This window comes from Squalius cephalus (assembly GCF_949319135.1).
Source record: "Squalius cephalus genome assembly, chromosome: 4".
NCBI classification, from domain to species: Eukaryota; Metazoa; Chordata; class Actinopteri; order Cypriniformes; family Leuciscidae; genus Squalius; species Squalius cephalus.
Window position 1 is genome coordinate 18,117,153 of NC_137125.1, and position 20,423 is coordinate 18,137,575.

The 20,423-nt window shown below is 37.7% G+C and overlaps 1 protein-coding gene across 1 annotated transcript in view; it reads left to right on the forward strand.

Annotated features, from left to right (window-relative positions):
- The first annotated feature begins 694 nt into the window (after positions 1-694).
- LOC307157317 (NACHT, LRR and PYD domains-containing protein 3-like) overlaps positions 695-20,423 on the forward strand; it is a 42,405-nt gene continuing 22,676 nt past the window's right edge. The window contains exons 1-2 of the mRNA XM_079869185.1: positions 695-780; positions 15,583-15,876. Coding sequence (XP_079725311.1) covers positions 15,587-15,876 — 290 coding nt within the window. The 5' untranslated portion in view covers positions 695-780; positions 15,583-15,586. The remainder of the gene's footprint in view (positions 781-15,582; positions 15,877-20,423) is intronic.

Here is a 20,423-nt window from a genome sequence, read left to right on the forward strand (position 1 = left end):
TTTTTCTACAGCTTTAATGCTACAAGCACCAAACTCACCACAGACCATGGGCCTGTTCTGAAGTTCATTGCTTTATATTTTCAAACTGTCCAGATTAACAGTTTTGGTATAAATGTCAAAAATCTTTTTTCAGCATTGCAAAATAAAGTGAATGGATAGGCCTACACTGTGTGTGTGTGTGTGTGTGTGTGTGTGTGTGTGTGTGTGTGTGTGTGTGTGTGGTTACACTTTAAAACAATTTATTGAAAAAATAAACCTATTTGCCAATATGGGAAATCATTCATGATTTGTTACAGTTTTTAAGGGCCAAATTGCCTTAAAATGATCAAACGTCAAGCCAACTTGATCTTGGTGAACTTTTTTTGACACATTTAAGCACATTTTTTTCTTCATAGATAAGCAAGTAAGATCCATATGCATTATTGGCTGGTAATGTTTTCACTTTGAACATTAGGCATTCCAGATTCTTACTAAACTTATTATCTCTCCAAATAATCAAACAGGCACCCAGTGTCCGACTGGTATTTATGTAAAAATGGGGGCAAGAATGCATGCATTAAGAGAAAAAAAGGTTACTTGAGGATAAGTTATGCACTTATGCACCTGATGTGGGCCAATCACAGCTGTCTGCTGTCAGGATAGACCAGTCACATTTGGTTGTAATTTGATCCTTCACAGTCAAGAGTAAAAGGAATCGAAACCAAAAGTTTTAATTCTTTGCCTGATAAGACACCATTTTAAGGTTGCTGTAAACCAAAGCTTACAAGTTCAAATTTATTGGTAAGTCTAGTACCTTTTTATTAATATTACTAATATTATTATGAAAGCTGTTTAACACTGACTAGTGAGCCGAACCTGACTAGTTAAAAAGACCAAATCATGTTTATATTTACATTTAGTGTCTTGTACGGGTTTCCGTAAAGGGTTATATTTCGGGGTCGAGTGAGGACAACTTCTTCTTTCCTGGCGCATTCCTGTTCATACAAGGTCAATAGAAGCCTATGAGACGCCCTCGCTAATATAGTCAAACAAACGTTCACATGCCTGTATGTGTATGTATTTGGTATATATTTACAGTCAAACTCGATTAATAGTTTACTTAAAGGTATACTTGCGGAATCAAGCACAATGAATGAATAGATAATGTTTATCATATAATGTATTATATACATTTCATTTCTGTGAAACTTGAATTGGTACAGGTTTCAATGAGGTTTTCTCAACATTCATATCGAGGTCAGCAATTGTTATTAAGTAACTATTTCTCCCACGGGTATGTTGGGTCCTTCCTAGGAAACGGTGGCTAAGATACAATCCCTGACATATTTTCTCTGTTACCAATCCACCATCTTGTTTTCTCCCCTGCTTAGTAGTGAAGAGTACAACAGATGAAGTTAATCAGGGTTGCTGCACACTTTTTAAAGTCAAATTAAAGGCTTTTTACGACCTGAAGAAATAAAAAAATAAAAATGTACATTAGGAGTGTGCAACATTGACAAAAAAAAAAAAGATATCTCTATATTTTCGAAGTTTTGTTGATAATAATGTGCTTTTGTGCTGGTACCATGACTGGTTTAGGCTTGTTGTTGACAGCTGACTCATGAAGATATTCATATTCTATGCGGTCATCAGTTCACAGCAGTGGCAGAAATTTACTTTATTTATTAGGATCATTATTTGCCACCTTAAATTGATTTCAAGGGGCATTTTTACCTATATATGGACTTTTTTTCAAAAAAAAAATTCAGATCACCTTTTATGTCAAATTCTAACATTCAAAATAAATTATATTAGAATAATAACAGTATAGGGCTGTAACCAATCAAATAAAATCATTATCAACCAAATCCATCTTTGCAGTGCAGAGGAGACAGAGCGGCATCAGAAGTGGCATTAATATATTTACACAGCATTTGCAATTGTAGGTGGCAGCAAGTCACTGTCTTAATAAGTGAGTTGAGGGAGTCATTCATTCAACCGATTTGTTCAAATGCCTGATTCATTCAGGGAAGAAGCAAGTGATGGGTCATTGAATCATTAATTAAACTGATTCGTTCAAAACGCGGATTCAGACAGTCAGAAGAAAAGAATTGCTGTCTTTTTCATGGTTCTGCTACGGTTTCATTTTGAAATTTCCGTCGGCGAAATAAAGGAAAAACAAACAACATTGACAATATTGTGTCTAAAATGTATCTCACAATTTTAACTTATTGTTCATTTAACTGTTGTATAAAATATCCCAGTTGCAGTTGTGCTGGGGAAGACGGCACTCTTGCTCAGGTAATATTGTAATACAACTACATACATAATATGATATAAATATAAGACAAAAACTCATTTGGGGACATGCCTATAACCGCACACATCACACAGTGAAAGCACGAGTGACACATGCGATGTCAGCTCGCAGTGACACGCACATCATTAAAACAATGATTACAATATCATCATAGACAATCAAGCACCCCTACGCACATAAAGAATGAACTTACAATTCAACAACTGACATTACCAATTTTCTTCTCCTCTACTTTCATGTGCAGGAGATAGATGTAATATTGTGTCGTAAATGAGGCGAATTGTCACGTTAACAAGCACATCCACAAAGATAGAATAAATAAAAAAATATGTACACTAATTACAGTTTGTAGTCTAACAAGAATAATACTTTTACCACCACCGTTCCCGCGGTGGTAAAATTGGGGATGTGTATTTTCTGCCTTTTACCGCTAAGAGGTGCTACAATCACAGACTTTGAAAAGTGTCAGTTTATTCTCTCTATTGCGTAATCTGACGCGGCTCGTTAAGAACTGGTAGCAGATAAATTCAAGTGAAACGTAGTTAAACAAATTCATAATCACAATGCTGAAATTACAGTACAAATTTAGAACTGAAACAAATGTAGGCTTCTATTATTGCATCAAATTTAAGCAAAGTAGGCTAACTTGTGTAGACTTGTGTGCCCAGTTTTTCTAAAAAAGGACAACTGCATCTCAATAGGTTATGCATCTATATAGCCTACTTTGTGTTATTTTAATTTGTTAGTAGATTTTTTAACTGAAACATTGTCAGGACTTGATGTTAGTCGGCAGCATTTGTGTTTAAGCTGTCTTTATTATTTTAAGAATTAAATAGACTTACATGATAAGCATAATTTTCTGCAATAAATAATGAAAAACATTTCAACATAAAACATTGCAATAGAAAATGTTACATCAATAAGGTTTTGCATGGGTGTAAGACATATAGCTTTCAGGCAGTAGCTGTGGTCAACATGTGCTACAACATGCGCCTCGCTGGGCTTTAAGAGTTCAGAGTTGGAAACTCAGCTCTATAAACTAATTTCATAATTTTGTCTTTAGTTTAATATTTGTCGAAAATAAAAACTTTTGAAATGTGCATTTATTGATTCAAAACACTTTTCGGAGCTTTGTTATTCATTGTCTGTCCTTTTTATTAACACGCGTTTAGACGATAACATTGTAGACCCTATAGCTACATGCTGTTAACCGATGTTGGCCGACAGCGTTTATGTTTAACTGGTCTTGATGCTTAAATACGTAACAGTTTATTGAATTAATAATGGCAATTATTTTGTTTAATTAATAATGGCACAATACATTATAAATTTGCTACATTCCAGTAGAGCCTCTGTTGCGCTGCACAGACGACAAAAACCCGAAGGTGCTGTAGAAGGAGATTATCAGCCGATCGCACCAGAAAACTCAGATGATGAATTTCATCTTTAAGCACCCTACACACCGGGACAAATATCGGCGCATGTTATTCGCCAGCTTTTTTCAACGCGTTTTTTGTGTTCACACCCAAGCGATTTTTGCTGACGATGAGCCGAGTGAACATGCAAATTCATTCCCTGACATTAGATGGCGCTTAATGTAAAACAGAAATACCCCGGTACACAAGGTGCAGTACCACTCCATAACAGTTCTCTTTTATCAAGATTTTTGTAGTCGCTGTCGCGTTTGTCATATAGTTCTTTATGTTCCGACACCAACGAGACCAGCAGCTCTACATTCATCTTGCCTTGCATCTTCCTTGTCTTATTTCTTCCCGGCAGTGTAGACGCTACTTGGCGTATATCTTCTTCGCCGTTACGTATATGTGCTCGGCAAGACCGTTTTGTGTTTGAGCGCCCCCAAGTTGTGTTTTACTGTAACTTCAGAAGCTCCAGACACGTGAGCAAAAGCGCCAATCTCATTGGTCGGATAGTTTTTGATGCGGCGCGTCAAACCAAAAAAACGAACCCGAGGCGTTTTTAAAAAAATGACGCTTTTACGCGTGGCGTTTTTTGCGTCGGTGTGCACACTCACATTGGCACCCTTTGTTTAGTCACGAGGCGTTAAACGTCGGTCCTGGTGTGAACAGGCCTTTAAGGCGAGACACGGCAGGCAAAAAAAATCGATTTTTCATGCAGTGGTCAGTTTTGAGATTTTGGGCTAATTTACTCCTTCAATATGTGTTCTTTCAAACTGCTATAAAGAAAACGTTGAAAATATACATTAAGATATTTATTTTATTACATTTTGTTTACTTGCGGCAGTAAGTTTCTCTCGCATTTACCAGGAAGTTAGCATTCCAACGCGACATGCCGAGCTCCGTCTGTTTACTGAAGTCTATCATGACCGGTCTCATTGTGAAGCTCTGAGTCTCCTGCACAACGCTGTGTAACCCAAATATGGGCATTTCCTTTCTATCAGTAACAAATCGTGAATGTCCAAAGGGGGATTTAAAGCTAATGACGAAATCTCATTGGCTACAGCTGGTTTCTGCTAACGTGATTCGCTCGGACGCATCACGTGGCATACTCTTGACACTTGTGTTTACCTCAGCGCGGGACCTCCGAAAATGCCGGAGGTCTATCAAGGAAAAAAACTATCAAGGAAAAAAAAAACAGCAATTGCGCTTTGCAAGATGTGTGAAGGGAAAACAATCAGATGTATTAGCTGAAAAACCAACAGGAAGCAGCACATCTGACCGTAAGCTGTCGTTAGGGGGGTTTAATGACAGTGCCGCTGACTGTGCGACACAGCAGTGGCTGATTATGCATGTCGCACGTCTGAATGAATTAATAAATGATCTCTTGTGCCCTAATTGTGCTGCATCAGATCTTATTATTAACATTGATCCAGTGAACCATGGATTTTGTAGCAGTCTGCTTCTAGAGTGCAGTAATTGCAAAGGAGAGAGTGGGTATAAGCGAAGCGTCTACACATCCACACGGCTGCATAGCGAGACGAGAGGTGATGTCGCTTTTGACGTGAATGTCCGCATGGTGCTTTTGGCCCATGAATTAGGGATGGGATATGCTGCACTGAGGAAGGTCAGCAAGGTGTTGGGGATCCCTTCCCTTCACCTGAAAACATACCAGAGGCATGACAAGAGAGTGACAGGTAGGCTTTGGAAACAGGGATGGGACAGAGATGTTGATTTTGGAGGTCTAATAACCTGTTACATTTATCATAGTGTTGTTGTAACAGTGAACATATTTTCATGGATGGAACAAAGATGGATTCATAACAGTAGAATAAAATGAGAGAGAGAGAGAGAGACACACACACACACACACACACACACACACACACACGACACACACATTAACAGTAGGCTGCATCACACGCACGCACAATTATGGATCTGTTGTAATAGTATAACATTACAGGATGGCCTTATTCTTTATAGTAATTTTATTTTATTTTAGCTTGTCCAATTGGCTGCTATAACTGCATGGTCTACTCCCTGGTTCTTTCTAAAAGAAATTGGGTTTTTGCCACTCAAGTGTACCGTTTCAATAAACTCAACAAAAAAGGAACAGTTCTTGACACAACATGCATTTTTATTTTAGTGGCGGAAATTGAGAGCGGATTGGAGTCACTGCACAAGACTAGGGAGCAGATCCGGCAGGCCTATGCAGACGTTGATCCAGAGTTAGCTGAGTTGCTGAGGGAGGATGCTGATGCTGTAATTAACATTGGTGTCTCTTTTGATGGCACCTGGCAAAAAAGAGGCTTCACTTCCCATTATGGCATTGGCATTTGCATTGATATTCTAACAGGACTGGTCATTGACTTTGAGGTATTATCCTCTTACTGTCATGCTTGTGTCCTAAAGCAAAGTGCCAAGAATGAAGGGAAGATTACTGTGGAGGAATTTGACAGCTGGAGGGAGACGCACACTGACTGTGCAAAGAATTTCACAGGGTCTAGTAAGGCAATGGAGCAGGAGGCAGCAAAGAGGATGTGGGGTAGATCAGTCAGTCGCCACCAGCTGCGGTACACTGAGATGCTCTCAGATGGGGATAGCTCTGCTTTTAAAGAAGTACTGTCACTGAACCCATACCCTGGGCATGAGATTGTAAAGCTGGAATGCATAAACCATGCTCACAAGCGAATGGGCACAGCGCTCAGAAAATTTAGTGCCGAGCGCAAATTGGGAGGCAAGGGTTTGGGGAAACTGACCGCAAATAAATGCAAAACACTGCAAAATTAATACTGGGGGGCAATTTTGAATAACCAGGGGTCACTGGATACAATGAAAGCAGAGATATGGGCAGGCCTTCTCCACTGCATGTCAACAGACGAAACACCATTGCATACTAGGTGCAATCCATCTTGGTGTTGGTATCGGAGGGCAGAAGACAAAGATGAGACCCCCGAAAGCCACACTCGACATGCTGCAAATTACCTATCCCATGAGGTGGGCCAGAAAGTTCTCCCCATCTATCACCGCATGTCAAGCGACAGCTTGCTGCAAAGAATGCAGCATGGTGGCACGCAAAATGCAAACGAGTGCCTTAATTCAGTGATATGGGCTCGCTGCCCAAAAACTGTTTTTGTGGGCAAGAACAGGGTCGAGGCAGCTGCAAGCATGGCCATCTCCTCTTTTAATGAGGGTGCCTCAGCTATGCTTAATGTGATGGCAAACTTATGGCTGGAGAGCACACTTATTACAGTGAACACCATCAAGCAGGCAGACCTGCTCAGGGTGTCCAAAGCAAACGCCATTCAGTCCGCAAGTGCGAAACGCAAACGAAAACTTGTGAGCACAGACAAGAAAGTGAAAAGGCACCAGCAAGAGATGTCAGAGGGACCTACATATGGTGCTGGAATGGATGATTAGAGTTTATAAAGCTGTGACAGCTACTGTTGGTCTTGTTCTGTGTACATACAACTGTCTAGCGTGGGTTTTGTTGGCAACTTTGTGCATGATACGCCAATGTTAATTAATTGAGTTACTGCAGTTGTAGGCCTTATATGCCTGCCATGTTATTTAATAATCAGTTTTCATGAGTTTGTAATATTATATATTATTATAACTAAGGGCCTGAAAATTTATTCTGTTTTTGAGCAATTTTTTCCAATAGAAATGTATTAAATTCCCCTATTTAAATCTTTAAATGCCGTTTTCTCAAAATCATTTTTTTGTCATTTTTCAGTAGAAACATCTCAGCCTATGTAGCACCTGTGTACACCAAACTTTCCAGCTATACACTTAGCAGTATTCTGAAGATATTTTCAGAGGGATTTGTTAATAAATCATTCCTGGCCTGATTTATGTGACATTTTAATCGAAAAAATATGGCGAAAATCGATTTTTTAAGGCTATGGACAGTATATTTTGATTTCCTAGGTAATGAAAGCATATATCCTGAAATCCCTCTGAGTTTTTATTTTCATCTTGTGTGTAAACAAAATGAAAAAAGAATTTTGCACCTGGCTTTATCATATGTTCAGATCTATCTACCGAAAATATATGCAAAATCACGCATATTTAATTAGATAATGCATAATTTGCATAATTAAACATACAAATTTTAAAAACTTGTAATACATTTTTTTATATACTTGTGTAAGTAATCAACTGAGGAAGTTTCATGGTGATATCTATTATTTAAAAATTTTACCCTATTCACCTGTAGTGTCTCGCCTTAATCTGCTAAATTATTGTTTTGTGAATCATTCACGAAATTGAGATGACTGACAGTGATACCCAGCCATAGCAATGAAAGGAATTTTTCAAAACAGATCCATAGGTCTATAAATAACTCAGAAAAACTGACTTGGCTACAAAAAAATAATAGACTAACTAAATAATACTGATTCAATATAAAAACCAATGAAAATGTAAAAGAACACTAAAATTATAATATAAACCCATCGTACATTTCTAGGTTTAAATAAAGAGTCGGGACAGTTTATTTATTTATCACAGGGTTGGATCGAGTTTAGCTTTTAACGAGGCAAAATGAGAAATACAGAATCTTCTTGCACATTTTAAATTTGTATTGCCAAAGAAATTGCCGCTTTGCTGTGTGGAATTAAAATAGTACAAAATGAAAATAGTACAAAGCTACATAAATTAAGAACAGGCGTATTTCTTTGCCTCTCTCTCGCTGACGCACTGGATCTCTTTTTAGCAAGTTTCTTTTGTCTCCCTCACTGCACGCACCGGGTCTCTATTAAAATTAAACAGAGTAGAAGCACATTGTACACATTCGCTGCGTGTCAGTCACATCAATTACAAAAAACAACTGTAACAAATTATTTAGCCTTTGTTGCTTAAAAGAAACAGAATACCTTTTTGAATTCACCTTACAAAAAAACGAGGTTGATTGCAAATTAAAGAGCTCTGTATCTGCTGATAACTCACATTCGTTTCTTGGCATGAACGCGTTTCGTCAACAGTTCATGTTTAGATAATGCCAGATTGCTGACAATCATACACACTGCTCAAACATTCTAAAACTCTACAAAACCAGTTGAAACAACTGGATTGAACCCTTCAAATAAATATATATATATGAAAACCTTTAAATACTTTAGCTAATTTAATAAGATATAGAGCTTACATTTGGACACATTGAGAAATTTATCCTGAAAGGAACTTTGCCTTTGCCTGCTCTTTAAGATAAAGTCTGTATCATCAGGCTGGCTATCCGAGACTCTCCATGTGAAAGAGGGGCGGTTAACACTTTATTGTCCTGCACCCCAATGATAAAGCCACTGAACTGCCCCTCCAAACCCCCTACAGGCTCTCTGAAAGGAGAGGTGCGCTATTCTATACATTAGCATTATTATGTTGATAACGAAAGAATTAAATAATTTAGGCTACATGTAGTAATGTTTCAGTCATAACATTTTATTAACTAAATGTTTCATTATTTCAATGATTAAAGAATTAAAATGCTACTTAATTAGCTAAACTTATTTAGCAAAACTAAATACAATCTTCAAACGCATGTTCATTTGTTGTCATGAATAAAATGTTCAACTCTGTATTAAATAAAATCTTTTTTTTTTTTTGGATTCTGGGTGCAATTTGTGGATAAAGCAGAGGGGGGATATTTTTGGAGGAAAAAAAAGAATGAAAAAAAAAAAAATATATATATATATTTTTTTTCAAATAAATCTCACACCACAGTTGGTAGTGTCACGAATCTGGTCCATGCACTTCCGGTTGGTCACCACCAGAGGTCGCCCAGTCCATGCTGTCTCTTGCACTTCACTACAATCCCCATCATTCATTGCATTGACGACACACACAGCTGATTCCACTAATCTTGCTCACACCTGAGAACTATCACACACTATCTCACACTCTTTATAAGCCTTGGACTCTCTCTCCCTGTTGCTGAGTATTGAATTGTGTTTAGCACTCCCCTAGTGTTAGCTTCTCTACAGAGCCCTTCCAGTGATCTTAGTCTTGCCTTGTCCTTTGTGTTTTCTCCTGTGTTCTGATTCTTGCCCGTGCTTCCTGGATTCACCCTTAGCCTAGCCCTTTGGACTCTGTTTGCACCTTGTTTGGATTATTGCTGTTTACTTGGATTATCTCTCTTTGTGTCATGCCTCTGCCATACCTGTTTGCTGTTTATTGACTGTATTATGACCATGTTTTTGGAATAAAGCCTTGCATATAGATCCGGTCTCTCATCTTGTTCGCCCCGTTACAGGTAGGCTATTTCGTGCTGCTGTTAAACCAAATAACATGTATTGAAAATTATGAACTTAAATGAAAAAATATTGAGACATTTTGACAAAGAAATTATTTGATCTGTTTTTACACTTTAATTGAAGGTGAATTAGGCTACATTTAACTAGAGTGAGATTTTCACTCAGGCCTTGTCCTCTCCTCATTGGGGAGCACTCATACACATGATAAACCTGTTCGAGTAGATCCTCTGTGCCTCTCGTTGGTTTCAAATTACTTAATCAGAGAATATTTGTTCACATTTAAAGCTTTAGACATGTTTCTTATCATGACTGAGCTGCAAGTGGCCTAGTCTTGGTTCACTTTTTTGACACGCAGCAGTTTCCGGAGACAGAGACCACAGAAAACGTTTTGTCGTCAGCCTATTCTGAGTGTACATTAATGAAAGTAGACCTTTTACAGTTTAACCCAGAAAAACTCTTATCTGTATGACCAAAAGATGGAGAGTATGAAGTTATTTAGCTGTTAAATTAATCAAGTGAACATGCCGGCGTGTCTGTCGAATGCTAATTCAACATGCCAGAATAAACAATTATTTTAGAACAATGCGTAGCGTCACTCAGCGTGGTGTGCCAATAGACTCAATTATAAACTTCAATATTTCATTAAAACAATATCAAAACGCTTTGTGACATTTTGAAAAGCTTGCATGCATTAAGGCCATTGAAACCAGGATCGTAACTGAAACACGCTGCGTGTTATCTCTCAATACAGAAGCAGAATCTTTATTTTATATTTTTATATGGTCTATTGGTGAAGTAGCATTGATTACTGTTGAGGGAAATTTTTTGTTTGTTTGTTTGTTTATCGCGCTGCTCCCCCAAGGAATAGGCTTCTGTTACCCACCGACGTCTACAATATGAAATCTTTAACTGTTGATTCTATTTTTCAGTTCTAAAAATTTGTTCTCTTCGGTTTAAAATGTACTTTTACATATTTAATTTTTTGCTTTTGTTAAATTTAACCAATTCTGTTGGCCTAATAGGCCTATTTAAAAAAAGTATATATATTTTTTTTTGTTCTAGAAGTTTGTGCTATTCTTTTTTTTACATATTCAATCAGTGTCATTTTTGTTGAAATAATGAAAAAAGATTTTACAAGACCTTGTGCTGTGTATTTAAAAAACAAACAAACAGACATACTAGTTCACTGAAATATTGAAGTTTGTTACACCTGTTACACCTCTTCTCAAGAAACCTTCACTTGATGATAGGGATTGTAATAATTCTTGACACTTCCTTTTATTACTAAAGCATTGGAGAAAAACGCTTTAGTTTTAACGCATCATTCAACATTCAACAATCTTTTCTTGGCTCAAATACATTTTTTGAAACTTTCCAGTCTGGCTTTAAGCCTCTGCACAGCACCAAGTCTGCTTTATTACAGGTTTCTAATGATATACTGTTAGCGACTGACTCTGGTGACTGTGTACTGTTAGACCTAACCTCGGCTTTTGATGCAGTTGATCATACAATTCTCTTATCCCGATTGGAATGTTTTGTGGGCATCCAGGGAACTGTCCTCAGTTGGTTTAAGGCGCGACACGGCAGGCAAAAAAATACACATTTAGGTCTTTATTTTACTACACTTTGTCTGTTTGAGTGTGCCGATTTCACCTAAATTCATCAAAAGTTGGCGTTCTAAATCATCCCGCTGCTCTGCGATCGCTGTCTGGTGCACCGTCATCACATACACCGTAAGAAAGCTCTCTCTCTCTCCTTTGCAATGCTGTCGGATCCAAATATGGTCATTTCCTGTCTATCAGCAACCAATCATGAAAGTAAAACAGGTGATTTAACTCGAAATGAGCAATCTCATTGGCTGATGCCAATTTCTGACAATGTGATTTGTTCAGAATCGTCACGTCCGCGGTAGTGCAAAATGTCGAAAGATATGCGTGTAAAATTCTCTCAGAGAAGCCGAAAACAGTTGTCATTAGCTAGAAGACACAAGGGATTACCAACGAAGACAAAAGATGATGAAATGCCATCACATAGTGCATGGGTCTTCACTATTTTTTTTTTTCATGAGAGCCGCACTGATAGGACAAAGTCAGTAGGAGCCATACGTCGTCCTTTCAGTTTCGGTTCTCAATCGATCAAGTGTTTACATGTTCTCTCGATAAACCACCTCTTTCAATCCGATCGAAATTATTTGTAATAGAGCTGACACTTTGAGTTTGTAATGGGTTATGTTATAGCCCTACTTATTTTTAATGTTTTTAAGAAATATCTGTAATATCTGTAGTGACTGGCTGTATGATATTGCCGTATTTTTTTTACAGCTATGCGAGCCACAAATTAAAGCTTGGCGAGCCGCGCAATGAGTAACCCTGACATAGTGCGTCGATGCGTTACGATCAAGCTGTAACATTTTGAACACATCTAAATGTAAGTCAAAAAGACACATTACATTTCAAAGCACTTAAAACCCACAAGCCAAATCCTGAAAACAGTCCCTTCAGTCAGCTGATGGTGAAGCTAACCAAACAGGCTCCCTTCAGCACTGGTTCAAAACAACTCAACAGAACAAAACTAATTATGAATCATTCAAAATATCAATATTTAGAACATTGGAGAAAGCAAACAAAGTAGACTAAATTGTTACTTGTCAGAGTATATGCACCCTGTCAGAGAAGAAGAGACGGATCCTGACTAAATACAGGCTCAGTGACCACCAACTGGGTCAGACAGAGATGCACTTCCTCCTCCACTGGGAAAAAGTATCTTCACTAAGTGATTTACACCTTGGACAAATAGCCAAAAGAATAAAACTTCCCAAAGTTAGCACCAGAAAAGAAGCTGGAAGTTCTCCTAAAAGAGGGTACAGCAGCTCCACTGACAGCTAAATACAGTATGTATCTGCCTGAGGGACTGTGATATACTGGTATTTAGTTTTTCCATTCCACCTGTGTGATGGACTGTTGATGTGTTGTTTTGGATGTTATGATCAGTGATGGATGAAGCAATAATGAGTTTTGGATGTTATACAGTGTGATACATGGATTTTACTTGGACCTAAAGCATATTTTGTCTGTAATTCATGGCTTTCAATAGAAATGAGTGGAATTTTGCCATAAAAATCTTTAAAGGCCGTTTTCTCAAAATAAGTTTTTTCTCACACTCCTAGTGACGGTTTTCCACTTCTGTAGCACCTACATACACCAAACTTTACAGTCGTATTCCTAACTATATTGTGAATAGTTAACCAAGGTTATAGTCTTTGGCCCCCATGAAAACTTTAAGAGCAGTAACATTGACCTGGATTACCTTTCTTCTCCTACCTAATCCTGCATTAAAAACGTAGGTGAGATCAGAACCTCAAATTCGAAAAACAAATGCGGTGATTAGGTCTTGTTTTTTCCAGCAACGTCTTCTCTCTAAGATCAAATCCTCTCTCTCTGAGAAAACCTTAGAGATTCCTATCCATGCGCTCATTACATCGCGTTTGGATTATTGCAACTCTCTTTACTATGGCATGTCCAAATACTCTATTGCTCATCTCCAATTAGTACAAAATGCTGGTGCAAAGTTCCTCAAAAGAAAACGTAAATTTGATCATGTTTCTCCTATCTTAAAAATGCTGCATTGGCTACCTGTGCATTTTAGAATTGAGTTTAAAATTCTTCTCTTTGTTTTTAAATCCTTAAGTAATCAGCTATTTGTCCGAGCTTCTCTGTCCACACAATCCCACACGAAACCTGAGGTCTGGGGATAAGAGACTTTTGTCTGTACCCAGATCACGGTTAAAGCATAGAGGAGACAGAGCCTTTGCTATTGCCGGCCCTAGGCTGTGGAACAGCCTTCCGGTTTACATCAGCTCGGCACAGTCTTTAACTGTTTTTAAATCTCTGCTTAAAACTTACTTTTTTTCTTTATTGTGTGCTTTTGTCATGAATGTGTGGTTTGCCCATGTCTCTTAATCTTGTGTTTTGTTCAGCACTTTGGTCAGCCATGTTTGCTGTTTTTAAATGTGCTATATAAATAAATACAAACTTGAAACTTGAAGATAAAAGGCTGTGGCCTATCAAATGTAGCTGTTTCAATGAGTTTGAGCAAACTCTGGTGTTTGGTTTCAAAAAGGCTTTTAGTGGTGTTCACCGACATTTTGACATGTCATGGCTAACATGCTCTGGAACAGATTTTATTCTCGGTAAGAGATTGCAATCCAAAATTGGACTAATGTGAGCAAAGCAACATGTATCTGACACACTGTTATAATGATATAATACATTTTATATGATAAATAATTAGCACACTACACATAAGCAGTTAATTTTCAACTTTTAATTTACAACTATATTCAAGCTTTAGAATATATAAAGATTTAAAAACGGCTAAACTTATGTTTTCTTATGTTTTTTCTTAACCATTATTAAATAAATTCAGTTGATACATTTGCATTAATATAGATATAATTATTTCAGCAGTCTTCTAATCTTCTGAGAAATTAAACTGTACCAACCCTCTCACAAGAACTGAATCAAACTAACGCTCTCCATGTTTTGTGTAAATAGCTGGGTTTCCATTCAAACGTGAAGCAAATCTTTTCAAACTTTGCAAAAAAAAAAAAATTTTTTTTTTTGCAAACTAGGTGTATTTCCATCAAGTTGTTAGAGCAGATGACGTTGTTATTAGTAACCTTGTAAGCAACAATAAATAAAACACCATCAGCAAAAACAGCGATCAGTCACGTGGATTTAAGGTTCGTTGCGTCAGAATTTATTCGGCAAATGTGTTTCCAGCTCCCATTATTCGCAACTCCTTTTCACAAAACCACTCACCTTTTGAGAGTGTAAACTTTTTTTGCAAAGGGATTTTTTCCCCTGCATTTTCATCACTCGTTTCTGATGTGATACTTCAGAATGGGCATAAAAATAGGGTGAAGGAAACAGCTATTTCTGCAGATTTCACACTTTCAGGGGCACTTGGTCTGTAACCATGATGAATCTGGCGCAAATTCAGTCTTAAGTGTCCTTCCACAGGTTTTTTTTATTTTTTTATTCAATGTTTTAATATGATGAATTAACTTTTTTTTTCTTATTGAAGGCAGGGTCTTAGAACTCAGAAACCAATAAAAATAAAGAAACATCTAACTTAATACCACATTTAACAAATGTACTTAGCAATCAAAGTTTTGGTAAGTCACTTTTAGTTATATAACGCTTTCTATTATACAGATTGTTTGAAAGCAGCTTTACAGTGATAAACAGAAAAATAAAGATCCAACTAAGTTGAGTTCTCTTAAAATAGTATATATGCACACATTTCCATTAAAACTATAGCTCCGATTTAGAAGCTAAAATAATACTACATGAATGTACATAACCCTTTACTCCTAGAAAAAAATTTGGTGGGTTTCATAAGTGATCTATGAGCAGATTTCGTAATTAATTTTGCCTTGTTCTATTGTGCGGGAGAGAATGAGACAGAGCCTGAAAGCATGTCTCATGGAAAATATGCGAGACGTGTGCAACCCTGCATTACAGAATGATATTGTTTATTATTTTCCTGTTATGCATAATTTATGTTGTCAGTGTTTGTAAAGGTTTGGCTGAAAATCACATTTAAATCACAGGAGAATGAGTCTCTATGAGGAGAGAGATGAGGAGAAGGATGTTGTTCACTACCAGAACCAGAGAGCAGCATCTCCAGAGCCCAGCCTTATGTCTATGAAGAGTGATGAATCCATGGGAGCCCCCCATAACTTCAGTGATGAATCCATGGGAGCACACCATAACTTCAGTGTTGAATCCATGGGAGCCCCCCATAACTTCAGTGATGAATCCATGGGAGCACCCCATAACTTCAGTGATGAATCCATGGGAGCACCCCATAACTTCAGTGATGAAACTGTGACCTTTAACCCCAGGTGAGCCAAAAATCAGTGATAAAAGGAGATAATCTGATTCACTGAGGTCCCTTTCTCAGTATCAGACCAAAGAAACGTCATGTGTCTATGAAGGGTGACAGTAGGGTGACCACCTGCTAATAAGCCCAAGGGGGGACAAGTGGTATGTTTCTGAGGGACAATGTGGGACACTACCTGGCGCGGCGGTGCCCCCACCCCACGGGCAGACTCACCGATAGTGGTTTACCCATTTCTAGCACATACCACCTTACATGGTATATTAATAATGCCCTATTCCCCTAAACATGTGTAATTGCTGATGTATGCTCATGAATAGGCCAACCAATGTGTATTTTTTTCTAAATAAAGATTCATAATATTTTGAACATTCAGTTAATTGACAGATGCACTTCCACTTACAATTTACAATTTAATTTTATTTATTTTTCATTAACAATTTATTCACTTTAAATAAATTATAATAGAAAATTATAGGATTAACAGGAATTGTAGTTGCTCAACACCACAGGAACAGTAAAAAAAAGTATTAAAAAAAAAATACGATTGACATCGTATTCCTCTCCATGTCCGATTGAGAAGGACGTTTTGCAAAGGTCACAAAAAGCCCTCTCGGTATCCCCCTCAACACCTTTCAGCCACAAATATTCATTTTCCCAGTTTTTCTTGTACCCACACCTTCTCTTTTTAATTGATGATGGCAGTGCCTCTCAGTCTCCATTTTTCGAATTGGAAAGCGCGCATCTAAAAGTTCCCTCCCAGTGTGTCTGGTATGCGCGTGCGTGCGCTGTCATGACAACAACGAAAAAGTTGACAACAACCTAGTCAGCAGTTCAACTGAGGGGTGGGTGTGGCAACAATAGCGTGCTGAACTGTCAAGTAATGTTCGTTTGGCTGCCTGGGGCTCGAGGATATAGAGCGACCAACTTTTTTTTTGAGCAAGCACAGATTATGCGTGACACGGTCTCAATTTGCGGGACGCATGAATTGGGCTCCAAACGCTGTGCGCGCACGCGCTACGTGGGACGGGTGGTCACCCTAGGTGACAGTGACTTGAGTCTTTTGAATCATTTAACTAAATTGTTTGTTCAAATAGTTCAGTGACTGTTATTTACACCAGTGGTGATAAGTTTGATAAGTATTTTTTGTGTAAACAAATAAAAAAATGTATACCCCGGTTTCACAGACAAGGCTTAAGCCTAGTCCCATACTAAAATACATATTTGAGCTGTTTTAAATTAAATGAACTTGCACTGATATATCTTAAAATATGTCACTTCCATTGTTTTGTCTCAAGATGCACACCCGTAATGTTTTTTCCTAAATGTCCTAATTGACCTAAAACCTAATCCTGGCTTAATTTCATCCCTGTGCTCTTTTAAAAAGATATATTAATTATTATATTAATTAAGATAATTTTTCCTCTATTGTAAGCTGCTACGAGTTTCTTCATATAGTATTGTAGGATTTGAGAATGAACCAGACCCAAATAAATCTTTCAGGCTAATCGAGAATCAGAATTACATAGAAACTCTGATCAACATGCAGGAACCTATATCAGACAATCTGCCATTTGAGATGCCATCCAGTCCGGACTGCTGTCACTATGGCTCACTCAGAGTTTATAGAGACTCTTATGTTCGTTGTGACATTCATCACACAGAACGTAATGTTTTTTTTTTGGCGAAGACATTGTATATCACCAGCTGCTACGGCGAGTAAACAGAAGTGGCGGACTGGCGTCACTGTGGCTCACTCAGAGTCATGCCAGATTTATGCTAATAGGGCAGATCGTCACCAGTACGGGACATCTGAAACCACGCATTTGGAGAGATTGTTAATTATTTATGGGGATTATAAAAAAAAAGTATTGGGTAATTTTTATAATCATAGGCTTGTTGTTTACACACACTGTAGACACACATCTGTGTTCAAACACCTTATAAAAATTCATTTGGCATAATAGGTCCCCTTTAATATCTATTTAATCAATTAATGTCATTGATGAACTTACAGACCTTTTAAATCACCTTACAGTTTTATGGTCAGATGAGGATGTTGTGAATGTTGATCTTTCAAAATGCTTTTTTTGTTTAAAATCAGTGATTCAGAGCACATACAATTTTTTTTAAGTCACATTTCAGCAAATATATGGTTTCAACTTCTCGGGTGAGTTTTATAACATTGGTCAGTTTTAATGAGAAATATGTTTGCATAATGTGACAAAGGGAGAATAATAGCTAATAGGTAATTCTCTATAATTGTCCAGATTTATTATAATAATAAAAAACATTCATATAATAATTTTTTTTTTAAATATGGTTTGTTGAAGGCGCTATTAGATATATTAGTAGGTGTCCCCTGCGAATGGAGATTCACTTTAAAATAGACATAATTTACTGTAGAAGGATTGGTTCATTTAAAATATTTAGCTTTCTGCAGAAGTGTTTCATTCTGATTTTAAATAAGGAGAAACTAGAGGATTTTATTGTCCTGTTCCCGCAGGATTCTGTCCCGCTCCTGCAAAAAATAAAATGTTACCTTCTTTCTGTCCCAACTGCAACATTCATGTTTTGTCCTGCTCCCATCTGTAAAAGTAAAAATATACTTTTTTCAGTACGTTCATGAATTGGTTTAAAGTTACGTTTGGTTGCACAACCTACAAATCTCAGCATTAATAAATCACTCAATAAATTGTTATTAAAGGATCTATATCCACAGACCACTGTTAATTTTATCAGAAAAGCAAACATAGGCTACTGAATGCATGCTTTGTCATGGCAGAAAGCATGCAGAGTGCTCCTTTTATAATCACAAAAGCTGTCACTCATTTTAGTTTATCACAATCTCACAAAGGTAATCAATGAAGCCATCTACACTGCATAATGAATCATTTACATAAGAGTCTACATGGAGTCTGTTATAATGAGAGGATTCAAGAGCATGCAGAACTCAGCACCGAACAAAAACTCTGCCGTTTTGACCAGTGAGTGGATTCAAACTTAAACATCTCTGGCCATTTCGTTCAAGAAATCAATGTTTTGTTCAAGAAATCAATGTTTCGTTCAAGAAATATGTTTGGGGTTGGCTCAACGCTGCAAAAACACGTTGTAAATAAAAACATTTGAAACTCTCCAGAGCACAAACACAGATATGCAATGGATTGATTGGCAAATATTTTTCACCAATATGCTATTGTTATGGAGAAAACGTCTCAGGCTATGATTGTTAACATGATTCCCTTTAGAGGGAACTCCACGCTGCCTCTGACATCGATGCTATGGGGAACGCCTCAGCGTGACTGCGTCTGAAGCATATGAAGCCTATGGAACTATTCCAATCCTGATCAACACAACGTCACCCATGACAAGTGAGGGCATACTGCGGAAGCTATAGGGTATACCAGGAACAAAGTATTGTTAGCTTCTGATTGGTTGAATCCACTCACAAGCATGCAGGAAGTATGGCAGGGTGACGCAGTGTCTTGTTCCTATCTCAGGGAACCATGTTTACAATCGTGACTTGAGTCGTTTCCTTTCCAGTGAGCAGCATGCGTCTGATGTAAACAATATGGGGAATGAAATTACTCACTGCTCCATACTGACAAATGCCTGTCCTAGTGTGAAGCTCTTCAGGCGACCCTGGTATATAGTCCAGTTCCAGAATATAGAATCTTATAACGGTGATGACCAAACTAACTGCATCACTGATAAGGCCAGGAGGGGACAGTAGGGCATCCAGGAGAAACAATTTATCTTTCTCTTTTATTCCAGAAAGATTTTTAAAAAGTTGTTTTTCTCCCATTGCACAGGCCGTCTCCTTGGTGTCCCAGAGAGACAGGTCTGTGGCCCAACGCAGCTCTGTCATTAGCAGTGGTGGAAAGAGTACTGAAAAAATCTTACTTAAGTAAAAGAATTGCCACTTCAGAAATAATTTACTTAAGTACAAGTAGAAGTACTGAAAAATGATATGACTCCAGTAAGGGTAAGTAGAAGTAGTAATAAAATAATGACACAAGTAAGAGTAAACTTTACTACGTTATAAAGTAGTTCAGTATTATTTTTCTATTTTTACCCAAAATGAGTCGATGTGAGCATCATTGAGTGCTAAACACTCTAATTGAATGTCTGTTTCATTCATACTGGAAGCCAGAATGCACCCTCATGAATAAAGTCCACCAGTGAGACTCGCAGAGCCATACATTTTACAAAGCTCCTGGAAATCCCTTAATGGACAAATGCATTCGATATCGTTACAGCTGATGAGCACATGAGCTTCCAAAACTGCAATTTAAAGTCGGAATATGAGTATAGCTCACTTACATTCACTCAAATAGATAGTGAATGTAAGCAGTCCGCCAAACGTTAGTGATACCATGTTAGTTTGAACGCCCCGCCACAAACTGGACTGGAAGTTTTGATTGGTTTTGCACCTGAGTCAGACCTGTCAGTTATTGCCTGATGCGCAGGGGTCTACCACAGTAAATGTGCCCGTCAAATGCCAACTCGTTTTGTTGACTCGTTTTCGTCAACTTATTTGTTGAAAAATAT